Source organism: Aptenodytes patagonicus, chromosome 3 (assembly GCF_965638725.1).
Source record: "Aptenodytes patagonicus chromosome 3, bAptPat1.pri.cur, whole genome shotgun sequence".
Classification (NCBI taxonomy): domain Eukaryota; kingdom Metazoa; phylum Chordata; class Aves; order Sphenisciformes; family Spheniscidae; genus Aptenodytes; species Aptenodytes patagonicus.
The window spans coordinates 51,743,881-51,760,600 of NC_134951.1; the positions used below are offsets into that span (position 1 = coordinate 51,743,881).

The window sequence follows — 16,720 nt, forward strand, 5'->3', positions numbered from 1 at the left end:
TGCTGTTCTGCCAGTTTTCAATGCATCTCACTGTCTCCTCATCCAGCCCATACTTCAACAATTTCTCTATGAGGAGTTCATGGAAGACAGCGTTGAAAGCCTTCCTAAAGTTAAGGTAGAAAATATCCACCGCTCTCCCCTCATCTACCCTGCCAATCATTTCATTGTAGAACATTATCAGGTTGGTTAAACATGACTTCCCCTTGCTGAATTCATGCTGACTGCTTCCGATCACCTTCTTGTCCTTCACATACCTAGAAATGGTTTCCAGGATTATTCCATCACCTTCTCAGGAATCAAGGTGAGGCTGACTAGCCCGCAGTTCCCTGGGTCCTCCTTCTTGCCCTTTTTGAAGAAAGCAGTGGCATCTGCTTTCCTGCAGTCCTCAGGCACTTCTCCCAGTTGCCACGATTGTTCAAAGATTATCAAGGGTGGCCTCACAGTGACATCAGCCAGGTCCCTCAGCATTCTTGGGTGCATAATAGCAGGGCATATACATATGTCCAGTATGTCACTTGACCTCAAGTTACACTGGTTTCACACTGAATCAATTACTAATTACATCTTCCACCAGTGACTACATTTATATGAAACAGAGGTTTTGAATTCCCCGTATGTTCCTTACGCCACAGTCTTTAACACCTCAGAGGACATCTACACGGACAAAACAAAGGCTAAATTTAAACAAAACAAAAGATTAAACTTAAACTAGCAAGAGAAATTGTGTCAGGGATTGCCCTGAACTGTTTGATTTCAAAATATGTTCCATATACCTGTGAAGTTAGATGACCATTTGTTTTGGCGACAGGTTCTCCCTCATTTTTAACAGCCGTGCCAATTTAATTTGCACCTTTCTATACACGACCACTGCAACTCAAAGAAAGATAAATTCCTTTCTCAGATGAACATACAAGTAGCTCCCAAGACTCCTGAATTCAAAACAATGCATACGCACATGAGGACAGGATTTGGCCCTGGAGCGCTAATGCAATCCCTTAACTAGCACGTAATTCAGGTTTCATGATCTTCCTCTAATGTATAATACTTAAAAGGGAAAGCAGGCATAACCACTTTCTTAGAGATTGCTCAGGTTGGACACCGTAGATATCTTTTAGATGGTCTCCCTTGTAACATACTATGCACCTTCCCAAGTGCAGCTGACTGCTTCTCCAGTCACGCTTGTGGGTCGTATTCCAACTGAGCCATACGGGTAGGTGTAATGTTTTGTTCAGCAGTGGTTGAAATATTCTGGGATGCTGCCAGAGTTCCAAGTCAGAGTTCTGTAGAGACACCGATCAGACTCTTTCAGCTTCCACTCAGACTAAAAAAGCCAAATCTGTAAAGCTCCAAGGAGTCAAAACCACAGAAATAATCTTCTGGTCAGAAGAGAAACTCACTGCTATTTTGCATGCTCCATTTAATAAAATAAATATTTAACAACTGAACATATAAATTATTCATTTTGTAATATGACTAACTTGTAATTATTCTTCCATTCCTTTCTTTCCTTAAAAACGCCATTTGTGAGGATGACTAAATAAAATTGATTTTGAGATGGGCAATACAATATTTGCAGACAGAAATGTCATTCAAAATTAGTTCCTGAGAATTTCTTTTTTTTTTTTTTTTCATTCTCTAGCTTTTTATAAGAAAAGCACTTTACACAGTCTGTAACAGAGAGATTCATATATTGTTTGGGATATTACCCTGATTCCATATAATTTCAACTATTGTTTAAATTCACATAATTTCCTAGATGTTTAGAGCCCAGTCTTCAGAGAAGCAGAGTACCCACAGTTCCCAGACCAGAGCTGCAGTGGTAGTAATACAAGTCTGAAAGCCAGACCCCAGTTCTCTACTGTGTTATGGTATAGATTAGCATGAAGCAATTTGAATTTTTTTCCTCATAATGCTAGAGAGCAGCGATGAAGTGCGTCTCACCTAACTATGACTATATAAAGCTAGGTTAGTAGTTCATAATGGTTGTGTAGGCTTTTTCTCTAGCCAGTGGAGAGGGATGTCACTATCACATCTTAAACAGATATTGGGTGGGTGGGTCGAATCACACTGGACAACCAGCTTAAACTAGATGTTAACTCGGAGATGGATGCAGTGAGACAAGACGATTCCAATTCCTATTTCATGAGGCAAAGCTACTGTTGCAGAAGTAGCGACCACAAATAATTATTTGTGCTCTTTGAAAATGTTCTTAATTGTTAGACTCAAATATTACATGCTTCCTCTCAGAGGCCTTTCATTTCTGGGAGTGCCCATGTCCTGAACGATGTAGTATTTCAGGACAAGTGTCAGAATGCGACTGAGACTACCTAAGAAAACACTCAATGCCTATGCAGAGCACTTCCTAGTTAAAAGGATTTGATAGTACTCCTACATTTCACTGTTTCTATTTCCCACGTATTTCTGTCTTTAGAAAGCAGTTCAATATTGCAGAAGATGAAGGAAAAAAGAGAGATTCAGTAAAGGCATCTGTGGTGGTGGTTCCATGATTTTACTTTGTTCTCTATCCAAAATTATAGAGACTGTCAAGACATAGTCATTCATTTTCAGAGTCAACAGAACTGACATTTGGTTTCACGCAGCTCTTCCGGCAGTAACTCCGGTCTCACAAGAAGGAGCATCTAGGAAGCCTTCACGTGGCAGACTGCTCCTGCAAGCTCTCTCATTCCGTTCAAGATCTGGAGTAGGGAGCTGGGGGCATTGAGCTGAACTAAGTGCTGCAAGGTTTACCACTGCAAAAAATGTATTTTGAAAGAGGAGTGTGCACATCTACAAAGGTCAGGGTTAAATGACTGATATGTGTGCCAGAGAGGTTTCACATGACCGAACAAGAAAGATGAAACTTACAGTTCAACCATGTCACTTTTGTTGTTCATGGAATTGGTGGAAGACCATATTTTGATCATGGTGGGATGCATAAAGTCAGCATATATATTCAGGAAACTTATTTTAAATGCAGCTGACTTCAACTACTTATTATCTGTCATTCATTAACACAACTGTAAGTACTCTCACTGTCCAAGACAGAATTTTCAATGCAGCTGACTTCAACTACTTATTATCTGTCATTCATTAACACAACTGTAAGTACTCTCACTGTCCCAAGACAGAATTTTCATTAGATCTTTCCAATGCTTTATTTTTAGTTTGAGAAGTTTTCCTCATCCTTCCCTATGGAACAATGCTACGTTTTGCCATGGACAGAGAGCAAAAGCTACAGTCCAGAAGTTCATATAGGGACAAAGGTGAAATGAGTAATTTTACATTCACTGTAATCTGGTATACACATTACCTTGAAGTAAAGCACAAATCCTAGCCACGATCAGATACAGCGATGGGAGTCATGCAAGAAACTAGACAGATTAGAGTATGAAAAAAAAAAAATCCAAAAAACACCACCACAAAGACTATTTAAACATTCCTGGGCTCAAGCACAAGCCCAGGACCTTGGCCAGGAAAGTCCCCTGATGATGTTGTACCCAAGTTAGGACGCGGTCAAGCATGAACATATAGTGTGGCAGGACTGCACTCGGGTGAATGCCAGACCAATTAGCTTGCCTCCCAGTAGGTATCTAGCTGTGCAAGTGCTCCTTCAATGTTCCAGCATGAACTCAAACAGCCCAGTGTCTCAGGTATCAGTGGCTAGAGCACAAGCTTGCTGCCTACAGGTACAGGTGGAACTCCAGCCCCCTCAGAAGCCCTGCTCTCCTCTGGTTTTGTTCAGCAGCCAGAGAAGCAGGAGTGTGGCTGTCTGAACAGTTTCCACACCATGGATCAAGCTGGTTGCAAACAACTGTTTGGTGTTCTTGCCAGGACATGGGAAGTATTTTGGTAGACTCTAACAAGAACCAGATACTAAACTTCTTTATGCTGGACTCACCTAAAACTGGATGGTTCTTCTATACCATGGTCCCACCCAAAGAACCAGCTGTCATGCAATTCAACTCTTATTCGCTCTTAGAAGTTCTGCCCAAATTATGTGCCTTGAATACAAATTCTAAAGGAAAAAAAGTTAATTAGCTTGCACTAAGTTTCCTTTCAGGTCTTTCTGAAAAAAAAAAAAAAAAAAAAAAAAAAAAAAAAGAGAGATCTTTCTGTATCATTTCATTGTTGGACAGTGAGCTGAGAATTAAAACTGAAAAGGAACTAGTGTTAAGGTGTGTAGGGGGGTGTTTTAAAAAAAACCACCGATTTAAAAATAATTACTGAAAATATTATGTATTACACCAATTAAAATAGTATTTAGTATAATTTTTCATGTAATATTCATAAATACTGTAATTTCTTAAACTTCATGGAAAGAAAAATATTGAAATTATTTTAAGTCTTAATATACAAAGAAACACCACTGCATGGCTAATCTATCAGAACTAATCCTTGGCTAAGCTTTAAGTTGTAAAGATCACGTAGCCCTGCAGATGGTAACCTTTGGATGAATCTGTGCTCCATACTGGAGGAACACTGCTGTAGGTAGAACCCTTCCTTTGTTAACACTTATAAGTAGATGTACTCAATTTATCACCTTGTTGTAGACAGATGCAATTTAACCTTTAGCCTCTTTTTATATGCTGTGGTTGCCTATCGGAGTTTGTTCTGCAGTTGTTTTTAGCCATACTGGTAAAGATTTCAGCCTTTCTATCATCTCTCACTTTCTCTCATTTCCCTTAACTCTTCCTTTGACAGCTTGCTCTGGCTCTACTTAAGTTGAAATCCTTATCTTGCACAGCATTTTAGAAGATGTCCAAAGTCTATTTTCCTATGTTTCCTCTAATGTTTTCTGCCTAGAACTCTAGTTTATTCTGTATAAGAACAGCTGTGGTTTTGCACCACATGTATGATGCAGTGTCTGTGGGAGTGCTGAGCACCTTGACTCTGCTGCAGTTCCAGAGCCAGCGGGGAAGGGGTAGAGAAATGGAGAGCAAAGTTAAAGGCAGGTCCTCCAGTCCTTCCTCTCTTAGTTAGAGGTAATTTTGTACCAACTTTAGCGACTGACAGTTTATCAGTCAAGTTTCATGTCCTTACATAATTCATTCTTTTGAACCCACCTATAGAGTACTTCATCCACTTCCATCGCTGTAGTATCCAAATGCCTACAAATAATTCTGCTCACAAATTTACTAAATTTAGTGAAAATAGCTGGCACTTCAATATAATGAAGTCTGTATTACAATGCACAAAAAACCCCAATCTATACTAGCATAGCTTTTAGTATACAATTGTAGTCACAGAAGAAAATGTTTTTCCTTCTTCATTCAGTATTGCTTTACATATTTTAAGGGCTTTTTTTTTTTTTTTAACTCAACCACAAACCAGTGTGTCTTCCTCTCAAGATGCTCCTTCATTCTCCAATAACTTTTTATTTAGAATTTTGGAAAGAGTTGGATGGGTATGAACCAGAGGACCATTACTGATGTTCTAAGAACAGATGCCACAACTCCTATTTTTAAAAATAGAGACAAGTTTTAAGGCTTGGTTTTCTAGGGAAATGAGTTTATATCAGCTGTGCACTCCTGCCTTTTGCAATAATTTCTGACTTTGTTAGCCAATTCCTGTTCCATCTGACAAAGGACTAGAGACCTCAAGATGACATTAAAAGGCTAAGTTGGTGGGTGGGTTGAGGGGAAGCAGAACATGCTCACCTGGTGGCTTCACTGAGGGCAAAGAATGCAACATGTGCTCATCCCATATTAAAGACCAGAGTACCTGCACAGGACATCTAACTGCAGACACAAACACATGGAGTCTGGCTTCACTGGCTCTACATTATCACAACTGGGAAGATTACTCTCTGAGAGAGAGTAATTTAAATTACTAGAAATTTTTACTACACATCTATAAACGTCTAGCAGTAGATCAGTCCAGATAGTTTTAAGCTATCTTCTAGGCGAGACAGAAGTCAAGCTTTATGCTGCCTTGCCAGAAAGGAGGAGGTTGCCGATTTCCTAGCTGCTTTCTTGCACCGGTTGCGCTGACTTGGTGAAGAGCTTATTTCCAGCTAGTGTTTGGTTTTTTTGTTTGTTTGGTTTTTTACCAGCTGTTACACATTTCCAGAATGTGTCTGGTTTTGGGCAAAGGCAGAGTTATTTTGCTGATAATGTAACCTCATATATATTCCTGTAATCTTCACATTATAAATCTATCTGCCTTAGATTTTGGAGACTATAGAATGTAATATTAATATTTTGAACACTTAGCACTTCATTAATATTTGACTGGCACATAATAGCAACTATTATATTAATGATTATCTAGTTTTGATGTGCATATACCAACAGAAGGCTGGGTTGCTAATCATTTTGCAGAAACAGAATATACTTCTGGATGAATAATACTGACAAAATAAATTGATTTTCTATTGGATATACATTTACCTGAAGGCAGGGCAAAGAATCCTGTATTTTTGGTATACATTTCAAATATATTCTTACAGTGCATTTGAAGAAAGTTATCATAGGAACCATAGGATCATTTAGGTTGGAAAAGACCTTTAAGATCATCAAGTCCAACTGTTAACCTAGCACTGCCAAGTCCACCATGTAGGCAGTGCAAAATCCTGCAAGAGAGCCCTAATATATAGTGCTCAAGGGCACATTTACCAGGGCAAAGAAGGTAGCCATAATCTCCCTCCCTGCAGTAACATCACCGTGCTGAGCCGCCCTGTGTGTCAGGGGACAGCAAAGGTGCCACAGCAGAGCCCAACCCTTCAAGCCTTGCACTGCTACCATCGCACCATATCCCAATGCATTCTTCTGAAGGCAACAAAGGAGTTGCAAAATTCCCAGACATGACCCTTAAAACTCAATGAATGCACTAAATGGGATAAAGGGAAGGATCACCTTACTTAATACTGCTCTCCCCACACCTTACTCAATTTTGCTGCTTATCCAAGTCCCACAGATGTTCAAAAAGGGTAGTAGCATCTCACCTTTCATTTGCATTTAGAGGGCAGTACAAAACATATGGGCTAAAGCACTTGTCAGCAAAGCAAAGAATGTGAAGGTCATTTATAAATGGACATCAGCATTTGTTTCTATGTTGAAATAACAGTCTATCAGGGCACTTGTCATTTATTGGTCTCCTTTCCCACCACAGAGGATGTTCAAGACTTAAAAGTGAGGAGTCCCAAACTCCTAATTTAAAAAAACTACTGTCCTGGAATGCTCAATTTTAAGTATCTTGGTGGGATTTTATTTCAGGAGGCCTGTATGCATGTACACTTGTGAGTGGGAGGGTGGGGAAAGTGACCAAAAAAAACACAGAAAAACCCCAAACACACACAACCCCCAAACTACCATTTCTGGTCTCTCTGCAAAGAAACTATGTAACCCCTTCCTTACCACCAAAACCAAACACAACAGCCAAAACCAGCCAATAGTAACTTCTAAAGTCAAATCATTTTTCAAGAATATGGATTTCAGGGAAATAATTATGTACTGCATCAGATCATGCTTATGGTCTGGATCCTTCCTGAAGTAGCTAACTGACTTCGTCCAAAAGAACTGCTGTGTAATTCAAGAACTGCTGTCTAATTCACTGGTTTGTCCAGCAAACGTGGGCAAAACTTCCTTTTTCTTGCATCTTACTAGACTGCTTGTGCAATTTAGCTGTTATACGTACCGGTCTTCTCTTATACACTAGGTATATGAAATGTAAGAGGTTGACAACCAAAAACACAGAATTCCAGATCATTATGTCCAAGGCACAACGGTAGAGTGTAGCCCAAATGATGAACAATGCACATCCTGTAAAAATAAAATAAAAAAGGAAGTTAAATTTCACTGAACAATAAACACATTTGTACAAAGCCATCAAGAATGTGTCCACTGGGTGTAATGACACTGAAAAGCAATATATTCTACAAGCTTTACTATAGTTAGGCTCTGTGGATCAATACATGCACTGGTAGCATGAGCTAATCACTACAATGCTACAAACAGGCACTGAGAGCAGGTTGACAGCAGACTGCAGTCCTATTGCATGGGACTGCAATACTGGAGTTGACAATAATTCACATCAGGACTGGGGAAAGCAGAAAGGTGCAGCCCACGATGGTCTGTTACTAAAATGAAGTACAAATGGGATAAGGGAAAACTGTATCTTAAGTATAAAAAAAAAAAATTAAGCAGCTAACAAAACTTTATTACTAGTATTGCATTAGACAAACAAGACCCTAGAAACGAATGCTTGCTGTTCATATCAGTAACATTTGTATCTAACTAGTGAGCAGTAGTTGCACAAAAACCTCCTGAAGTCATACGCAGATATTTTTGAAAATTTAAAGGAAGTATCATTGCTGCATTTTGACAAGGTCACAGCAGGAACCTGAATTCTCTTGTACGACAAAGAAAATTTCAAATGCTTACTCTTTTTTTTAGTTCCTTTACTTTGAACAATGACAGTTGCTTTAAAAGATAAGGCATGCTGTATGATTAGGCATTCTATTTTTAGCCTACAAAGACAATGCTTATCAAATGATAGATTACGCATCAGTGAGTCTCTCCCAGATAACTGGGAGCCTACCGTCCAATAGAGATGGCTGTAGAGGTCACAGGTACATTTTCCCTGAAGTTTCATGCAAAGACAACAAGGAGAAAGTGCCAAATTAGTGTCCCTTCCCCCCTTTCTCCCTGAAGATGATGCTGAATTCATGAACTCGGTATTATCTATTCTGTCTGGGTTGTTGACTGGCCAGGCAGCACTTACATACAGATCAGAAAAATCAAAATATGGTGACTCTTGATCAGCTGGTTAACTACACTACAAGGGATGGGAGGATACAAGGTCTGGAAGTATTGAAGAGGAGCAATATTGTAGAGCAGCACAGAGGTGGGGCAGGGTCATCAAAGCAAAGGGGACTGATCCCTAGGAACCAGGCTTCACTACTTATGCTGCCCACAGAGTAAATTTGCTTCCAGCTGCCACCTCAGCTTGCAAAACTGATTCCGTATCTGCTCAAACTGCAACAAGACCTACAGACCAAAGTGGCAAGCTCAGCAAGTGCAGAGCTCCCATTGCTTTTAAAATGAGAACTACACAGACAAAAGGTCTTGCAATGCTCAGACCCTTGGTCATCAGTGCAGTCTGCTTTAATAAGTTATCCTATAATAGCTATAAAAAAGAAGTTCTACCATAAAATTGACCCGCACTATTATACGAATAAGCATTCTCACTTAGAAATACTTAAGCATGCTCTGTGTTGTGATACAGTCGGGTTTATCTTTCTTACACTGCAATGACTCACTCCTCCTCCTCCTTTGATCACAGAGGCCTTGTCCCACACAAAGTACAGGGGCTTTGAAATAGCTGTGGGACTGCAAGTGTTACAAATGAAACCACACTTGCTCAGTCTCAAGTGTGCCAAATTTAGTTTTTCCTCTGAAGTCAAATTTTGGTGTTGCAAGATGCCTACAGTGGTGGAGGAAATATGACTGAATTCAGGAGAACACAGACTGCACTCCATATCAAAAGCCCGTGCTTCTAAATCGGCAATGAAAATAATGCTGGTGACCCGCAAGTGCCGCGTGTTTGAAACCACATTTAAAGAACATGTGGGCCGACATCAAGCTTCTCAAGAAAACCTCACCTACTGCAGACATACGAAGCTAGTGCACCAGCCAATATACAGTCCCAGTACTTACTTGAAACCTAAAATTAAGGTCTTAAGGATCCATAGACTTAACTATGATTTGGAATTTAATGAATTTTAAGCAGCCAGTCACATCTGAAGTAAGTGGGGTCCACTTGTTTTCAAGTTGACATCTTCGTAGGTTTGAAACTGTAGGTTACATTTCTGGGAAATTTTAAGAGCCTCGGCACATATAACCCTTCTAGAAAAGGTATGTCAGGGTCAGAACAGACCCCCACTTACACCAAAAACACCTTTGGCAGAGTACAATGACCATGAATACAGTCTGTAATTTCACCGTAAACTGAAGGGACCAGTTCCGTAGCGGTCATGACCTGTTATTTCTGTCACAGGAAGGTTGCAAATCTCTCCAGAACAATTCTCCTACCTATGGTGAGCAGGCCTCGCAGAAAAATCATATGAAGGTTCAGAGTAGTTGGAATAACCAGTCCAACTGCAAAGCAAATATTTGCCACGTGGAAAACAAGATGATGGATCTCTTTCCAGTTTTCACATGCAGTCTCATTGAAAGGCACAAGGGTGGCATTTTTTAAGTCTGGAATAAAACCTAGTGGAGTAACAGTGAGTGGGCTCATTGCTGTAGCATTCATCTCGGAGACTCCTGCAATGAGAGAGAGAGGGGGGGGGGGGGGGGAAATCACCATGCATTAAACTGAAATATATTGGACATACACATGGATTTTAGGGTTATTTTCTCTCTTCCTGGGATGTATTTTCCATTATCATTCATAGAAAAAAAAATAATATCTACAAATGCTTTAAAAGGGTAAGCTAGATCTACAGTTCAGTAACGCTTTACTATCTCTTTCACCTAAGCGCTAGGCTTGAAGAATGGTACATTTCAAAATTTGGACCATATGCACATAAACAACACTGCTTGAACACTAGCTACTATGACTGTCATTGCTCAGTACAACATCTTATGCATTCTTCCTAGTCCTGCACAAATAATAAAAAAAAAAAATATCACATTTTGGTCTACCATTTATTGAATGGGCCCACGATCTTAGGCAAAGTAAATATTTAAGAGAACTTAACAACCTAGATGAGAATTGAAAGAAAAAAGAAAAACAGGCTTATGTAGTGTAAGTCTCCTTTATGGCATACAAAGCTGTTCTTCTAAATAAGGAATGGAAGGTCTCAAAGGAGGAACACATGCTCCTTGGTTGATTAAAAAAAAAAAAAAAGCCAACAAACTGTACAAAAGTCAAAGCCAAAGACAGTCTCAACTTCCGGCTTCCTTGCAGTATTTGCAGGATCATTTGGAGGTCTCCTAAGCCACATATCATCTTGCACCCATTAACCAGAGTAGGCAGGGAAACCCCAAACCACTTTTGAGAACAGTAAATAAAAACTACCCTTTCTCCTCCTAGTTGATCAGATGCTACCAAAACAGAAAGGGAGATGCCCAGGCTGCTAAGTTATGACAAGGTTGCCAGTCTTTCAGGGAAATCACTTGGTCTACCTAGTATGAGGAAGCTTGCAAGACCTTTGGTTGTCTGTGGAACTCCTAGAGAAAACGAGACAGTTAAAAAAGCTGATTTCGAATCTAAAAATACATAGGGTTTTTTTGTTGTTGTTGTAATAATAAATCTAGCACATTTTCCTTTCACACCAATTAAAAGGAAAAAAAAAAAATCTGTGGGCAAATATCTTCCCAACACAAAGTAAAAAATTCCTATTAAAAACAAACTACAAAGAGAAACTGGAAGATTTCAAGACACTACCTTTAAAAATCTTAAAAGCTGGTCTCTCTAGGGAACTGCAGTCAGTCTTACAAGTACTCCAGAAGGTCTTCTCAACCCAGAGCAGTTCCCAGCTGGAGGGGCACGACTGCTCCTAGATGGGCTGTCAGAAACACGGGAGAGCCCTGCTTCCAGCGAGGCACGTACGGTCCCCCACTGCCGCAGCAGCAGAGATTACATGGAGCTCCGCTGGAGTCTTGTTAATGAAATACATGCACGTATCACTGAACAAACAGGCTCCATAACATACAACATAGTGGGATTCGCGTTCAGCGAAATTCTATAGAGACAGTGCACGTCCCTGCCGTGTGTGCTTACTAACTGTCATGTAATTCATCTGCTCAGCAGACAATTTTGAGTCACGGTTAATACACTCAGTATTTCCTGCAGACTGGAATACACTCGGCATCTCTCTGTTACTTGAGAGTGCTTCTTGGGCTGTGAAGTAATTTTGAGTTGCTTCATCCATTCTTTTTATTATATTCCCCCCAATCAACTTGTGTACAAGGCATAAGCAAGCTGGACAATTTCTGAAATTAATCAGCCTTTTAAACCCCTTTTTAAAGTAGTGGGAAGAAAGAAACCAGAAAGAAAACCTCAACCCTCTGATAGTACCTCTCCTATGCCCAGAGCCTGTCACAGCTAAGGCATGCTACAGAACACGCAGAGGCATCTTGCGGCATCAAACACTAGCACGGACATAGTGCTATCCATATCTGGATAGAAATGATTTTCAAAGAAAAAAGTTTATCTAATTCTTACCAAAATATATAATTTACTTCTTTCTTAAAAGCTCACTTTCCTCTCTTCATTCCTGCATTAGTTATTCACAAAGGTTTTTTTGGGGTTTTTTTTTTTTGCATAAACAAATTCTACACTAAATTGTTACCAATAAACACGGTGCCCAAACAAATTCACAGTCCAGGTATCATACAGGCACCATCCAAACACGCTCCTATCTTCTTTCAGCTCTTTTGCATGAATTTGGTGACAGAGCCACGAGAGCAGTTCCTCTGTCCTGACAAAGCCGCTCACACACAGAGCAAAAGCGTGAGCCCGTAGGCGGCTGCAGGACTGGCATTTTAATGCGCTCATAAACAGAAGATAATTGCTAACCGGATAACTGTGTGATCATCTTATACACATCTCATCATCGTACTCCTGTTGTTTTCAAACAATATAAACTCCCTACACTGGAACAGCAGGACCTCTAGACCTTTTGCAAGGTTATCAGCTGAGTTTCTATCTACATTCAGTCCTTCACTGCCTAGTCATCTGCCAATAAAAGCACCACTTAACACGCCAACAGAACAAGTAAAGACAACCAAACTCACATACAGATGCAGAACCAGCCGTAAGTCCATCAACTCATCTCAAGATCAAAATGGGCTGCAAGAAGTAACTTCAGCTGCATCTGATTACAAATCGACAAAGCCTTCCAGATGCTTGATTTTTTAATAGCAAAATTTTGTACTGCATCGCTGGGAGAAGAGAGGCTACCTTACTCTTTCAGACTTGGCTGCAAAGCATCACATATTTGAAGACCGGAAAGACAACGAGCCAAATCAACTATACAACATGTGACAATCTCATTCTCCTTACAACCCAGCCAAAACACCGCTCCCCTTGTTAGCCACAGATACTGATGCCACAACCTACTGTTCCCGTAAACTGTCGTAACGGGAAGTTGTTTCTCCAACAAGTGTTGACCAAGTCATCAAAAGCCTTTGACAATAAAGAGTCCACAGTTGTAACAACAGGACGTTCAATGCTTTTGAAAGTCTGGGCCACCTACTTAGTTGCCTAAATTAGAACCTAGGAACCTAAATCTAGCCACCTCCATTTTTTATAAGCTTTGTCTTTAATATGTTGAAGTCTTTACATGATGACATTTGAACTTAACTTTACTCACAAATAAATATTGCAGCACCGCTAACATACTGGAAAACAGTGGAAAGCTGCTGAACTTCTCTGTCAAGATGGTATTTTAAAGCTGGCAGAAATAGATCGATGCTATCTGCAAAATGACACAAGGACAGATTGTGACACCGGCTCTGAAGGAGAGCTGCCCATGAATTTCAACCAGGGAGCCGGTTCAAGCACCAACAAAACAGGCAGGCAGGCAGAGTTACAAGCTCTAACCTAAAATGTTTGTCCACAGGTAACACCAGAAAGACAAATATTCAAAATAACATCTCTGTAATTTTTAGATCAATTCTTGAGTCCTAACGTCTACTGTTGTCAAATAATATTGAAGAATTAGCAAAAAATCTGCTGTTCAACAGATGAACAAGCAATTCTCATTTGCTACCCTCTGCTACCTCAGAGAGTCAAAAATTAATTTTGGAAGTACAGAATCAGGCCTTTAAAACTTTAATTTAGGGTTATGTGTGCTAAGGACTAATACAGCATAAGACTTCAAAGTCTTATGCTTAAGTCTTCAATACCTGAAGACATGTATTAATATCAGAAGTTAAAAATGCAACCAACACAGTCAAATAATTTTGGAAAAATTGTTGAAATAGTGTCAACTGAAATGAAAGCTTTATGGAGATAAGACAAAAAATTAAAAGACTATTTTTAATATCCATTAAAGTAATTTTTCCTTCATATGGATTTAGATTTACCAAACTAAGAGTTTGAAAAGTCAGCTGATTGAAAACTCAAGCCAATTTGTTGTCCAAACAGGAAAAAAACCCAAACAAACCAAATATAAAAAATCTCCACTCAGTGACACTTTAACATTAAATCTATCAGAAATTTGTAGTTAACAACAAAGCCTATTAATTTTTTTTTGTGCATGAATTTGATAGAGAGTTAAGGTAACAGATCATGTTTTTAGGTCTGAAAATACAAATTCTCAGAATGTAAATGAGGTGAGCTTACTCTAGGATTTTTTTTTATGCTCAGGACATCTTTATACAAGAGGCCAAACTTCTGAAAGCCATTCCCAGAAGTACTTAGCCCCTAAATCTTCAGACACAAAGATGCCTTTAAAAAAAAATAGGGGTTTTATGGATACCTACACAACACTCACAGAAGACAGACATAGAAGAAAATGGTTCTGGTAGAACAGGTCAGCCAAGCTGATAGGGGACACTGCAGAGTGTCAGTTACCAAATTCCTTTTTATAATGAAGTAGGAGTGAATGGAAAAGTGGATAAGAAAAGATGTATTTCAATATGCTCTTTGGGGCAAGTTCATTTCCATTAAACGTGTCATTAACTACAGAAATTCGTTAGCCTTACTCTACACTTTATTCTAGACAAAATTTAACATTTTCGTTCTGCAGAGTTAACAAAGACACCCATACCGTGAGAAATACTCTTAGGTACGCTCAACGTCACAGCAGCACAGCTGTACTACGGCAGTGGAAGTTTGTTAACGGGCTTTGAGCTCACTCTCCGTTCTGATCGCATTGCACACGCTGCGCAGAAAGCCCGAGTTGCGGGACGCAACCACAGCTGCCACCCTGCACCCTGCTTTTCACCCGTCCCTCCGAAGCTTCATTGTAGCCCACAGCGTGCAAGCACCAAACCCATCGTTTGTACAAAAAAAAAATTAAAAAAAATAAAATAACCAAGCAACCCGTCCCTTTCCCCCCCCAAAGGGCCATTTCCAAGGCAGCGCCCGTCCGCAGGAAGGACACCGGTGGAGCCCCCGTTCCCAGGGCGCCCGTCGGGACTGTGACCGGGGCGGGCAGGACCGCGCCCGGCAGCTGCGCCCGCGGCGAGACGTTGCGAGCCCCCGAAAGGGGAACGCGGAGACCAGGGCAGGGGGCGCGTTCCCCCGGCGGCAGGGCAGGTCGAGCACGGAGCCCAGCGCCCCTACCCCTCCTGCCGCCGCCCCCGGCCCCGGGGGCAGAGGGACCCGACGACGCCGGCGCCTGCCGCCCGCAGCCAGCCGGGGGCACCCGCCGCCGCCAAGGTAAAGCGCTCCTCCGGCCGCTCGCTCACTCCCTGCCCGCCGGCCTCACCGCCGCAGGGCCGCCGTCCCCCCCCCGGTGCCGCCGGCGCACGGCGGCAGGAGCGCCCCTTACCTGCCCCGCGCCCCTGCCCGCGCCCTCGGAAAAGTTTCCCGGCCGGAGCGCGCCGCGCCCGGACGGGACGGGCTCGGGCCGCCGCTCCTCGCCGCTCCCGGCACCGCGTCCCGCCGCGGCCACCGAGCCGCCGCTGTGACTAAAATAGGCAGAAGCCGGCGGGAGGCTGCGGGCGGCGCCAGCTCCGGGGCCGGCACCGAGCGGCCGCAGCGCGCAGGCGCCTCCCGCCGGCCGCGGGGGGCTGCGGGCGGCGGGGCCGCGGGGGGCCCGCGGGGCGAGGCGCGGCCGCCAGGGGGCGGTGCGGGGCGGGGCGGGGTGGGGGGCGTGGGGGGCCGGAGGTTTGGGAGCCTGGTCTGTGTCTCCCCGTTTGACTGTGAGCATCACCCCCGTTCCCTCCCAGTTAGAAGCCTGCGAATACGGAGCAGTGCCCAACTCGGGCATCTAAAACACGTGGGGTGAATCACCCCACAGACATGCCTCCATTCACGGTAGAGTGAACCCAGATCTTGGGCAAAGTGCCTCGCTTTTGGGTGGTTAAAATTAGAAGAGCTGAATTGTCCCCTAAACGAGTGGCAAGCAGTATTTCCCCTATATGGTGAGTCAAGGAGCCACAACAGCCTTTATAAAACTGCTCTTCTCAACTTGGCACCTGCTGTGGTTGCTTTGTCAGGAGCATAATGTTTAAGAAACGTCACTGAGTTTGCTCGTGTGGCAGTTTGACAGCTCCCAGGAATGACGGGCTTCCAAAGCGGGCCACTTGTGACCCTGCATGTTGGCAGATTGCTCTGCCGATGTCCCGTCTAGCCCTCTCCTGCACCGCCAGTCTTGCAGGATGGGCAAAGTAGCCACCAAGCCCGCCGTCATCTCCAGGATGTTGATGTCTATCATCCAGCGATGAAAGGCATTGCAGATACAGCCTATGGACAGCCCAGCACAGCCCGAAACCTGACTGCCAGTGATAAATGAGGACTGCAAAGGCAGAAAATTTCTTTCAATACATTCTGATGAGCTAGCTACAAAGTGTGTGTGTGTGGGGGGGTGTCAGCAGCCGAGAGCATATGGTCAGCATTATACTTAAATATTATTGGAAAGAAGAATACAGAATCCTGAATAATTTCTGAAGTAACTATTTACACACATACACATCAACATGTGTCCCAGGAGGCTCCGGCTTTGTTATGGTTGTTCTTGCCTTTACATCTTGGAGAAGAGATCTGGATCTTTCCAGTGATGCGTGCCATGTGAATAGCGTTTTTATGAATCCTGCTGCCT

General features: G+C 42.2%; 1 protein-coding gene across 2 annotated transcripts in view; it reads right to left on the reverse strand.

Moving 5' to 3' along the window:
* Window positions 1-15,571, reverse strand: part of POPDC1 (popeye domain cAMP effector 1) — a 33,727-nt gene extending 18,156 nt beyond the window's left edge. Inside the window, exons 1-3 of one of the 2 annotated variants that reach the window (XM_076333313.1) lie at window positions 15,449-15,571; window positions 10,032-10,265; window positions 7,636-7,760 (exon numbers count right to left, since the gene is read on the reverse strand). In XM_076333313.1, coding sequence (XP_076189428.1) covers window positions 7,636-7,760; window positions 10,032-10,254 — 348 coding nt within the window. In that variant the 5' untranslated portion in view covers window positions 10,255-10,265; window positions 15,449-15,571. Of the gene's footprint in view, window positions 1-7,635; window positions 7,761-10,031; window positions 10,266-13,321; window positions 13,345-15,448 lie in introns of those variants that run through there. The other variant, XM_076333314.1, reaches the window with a different exon arrangement.
* Window positions 15,572-16,720: the final 1,149 nt, after the last annotated feature.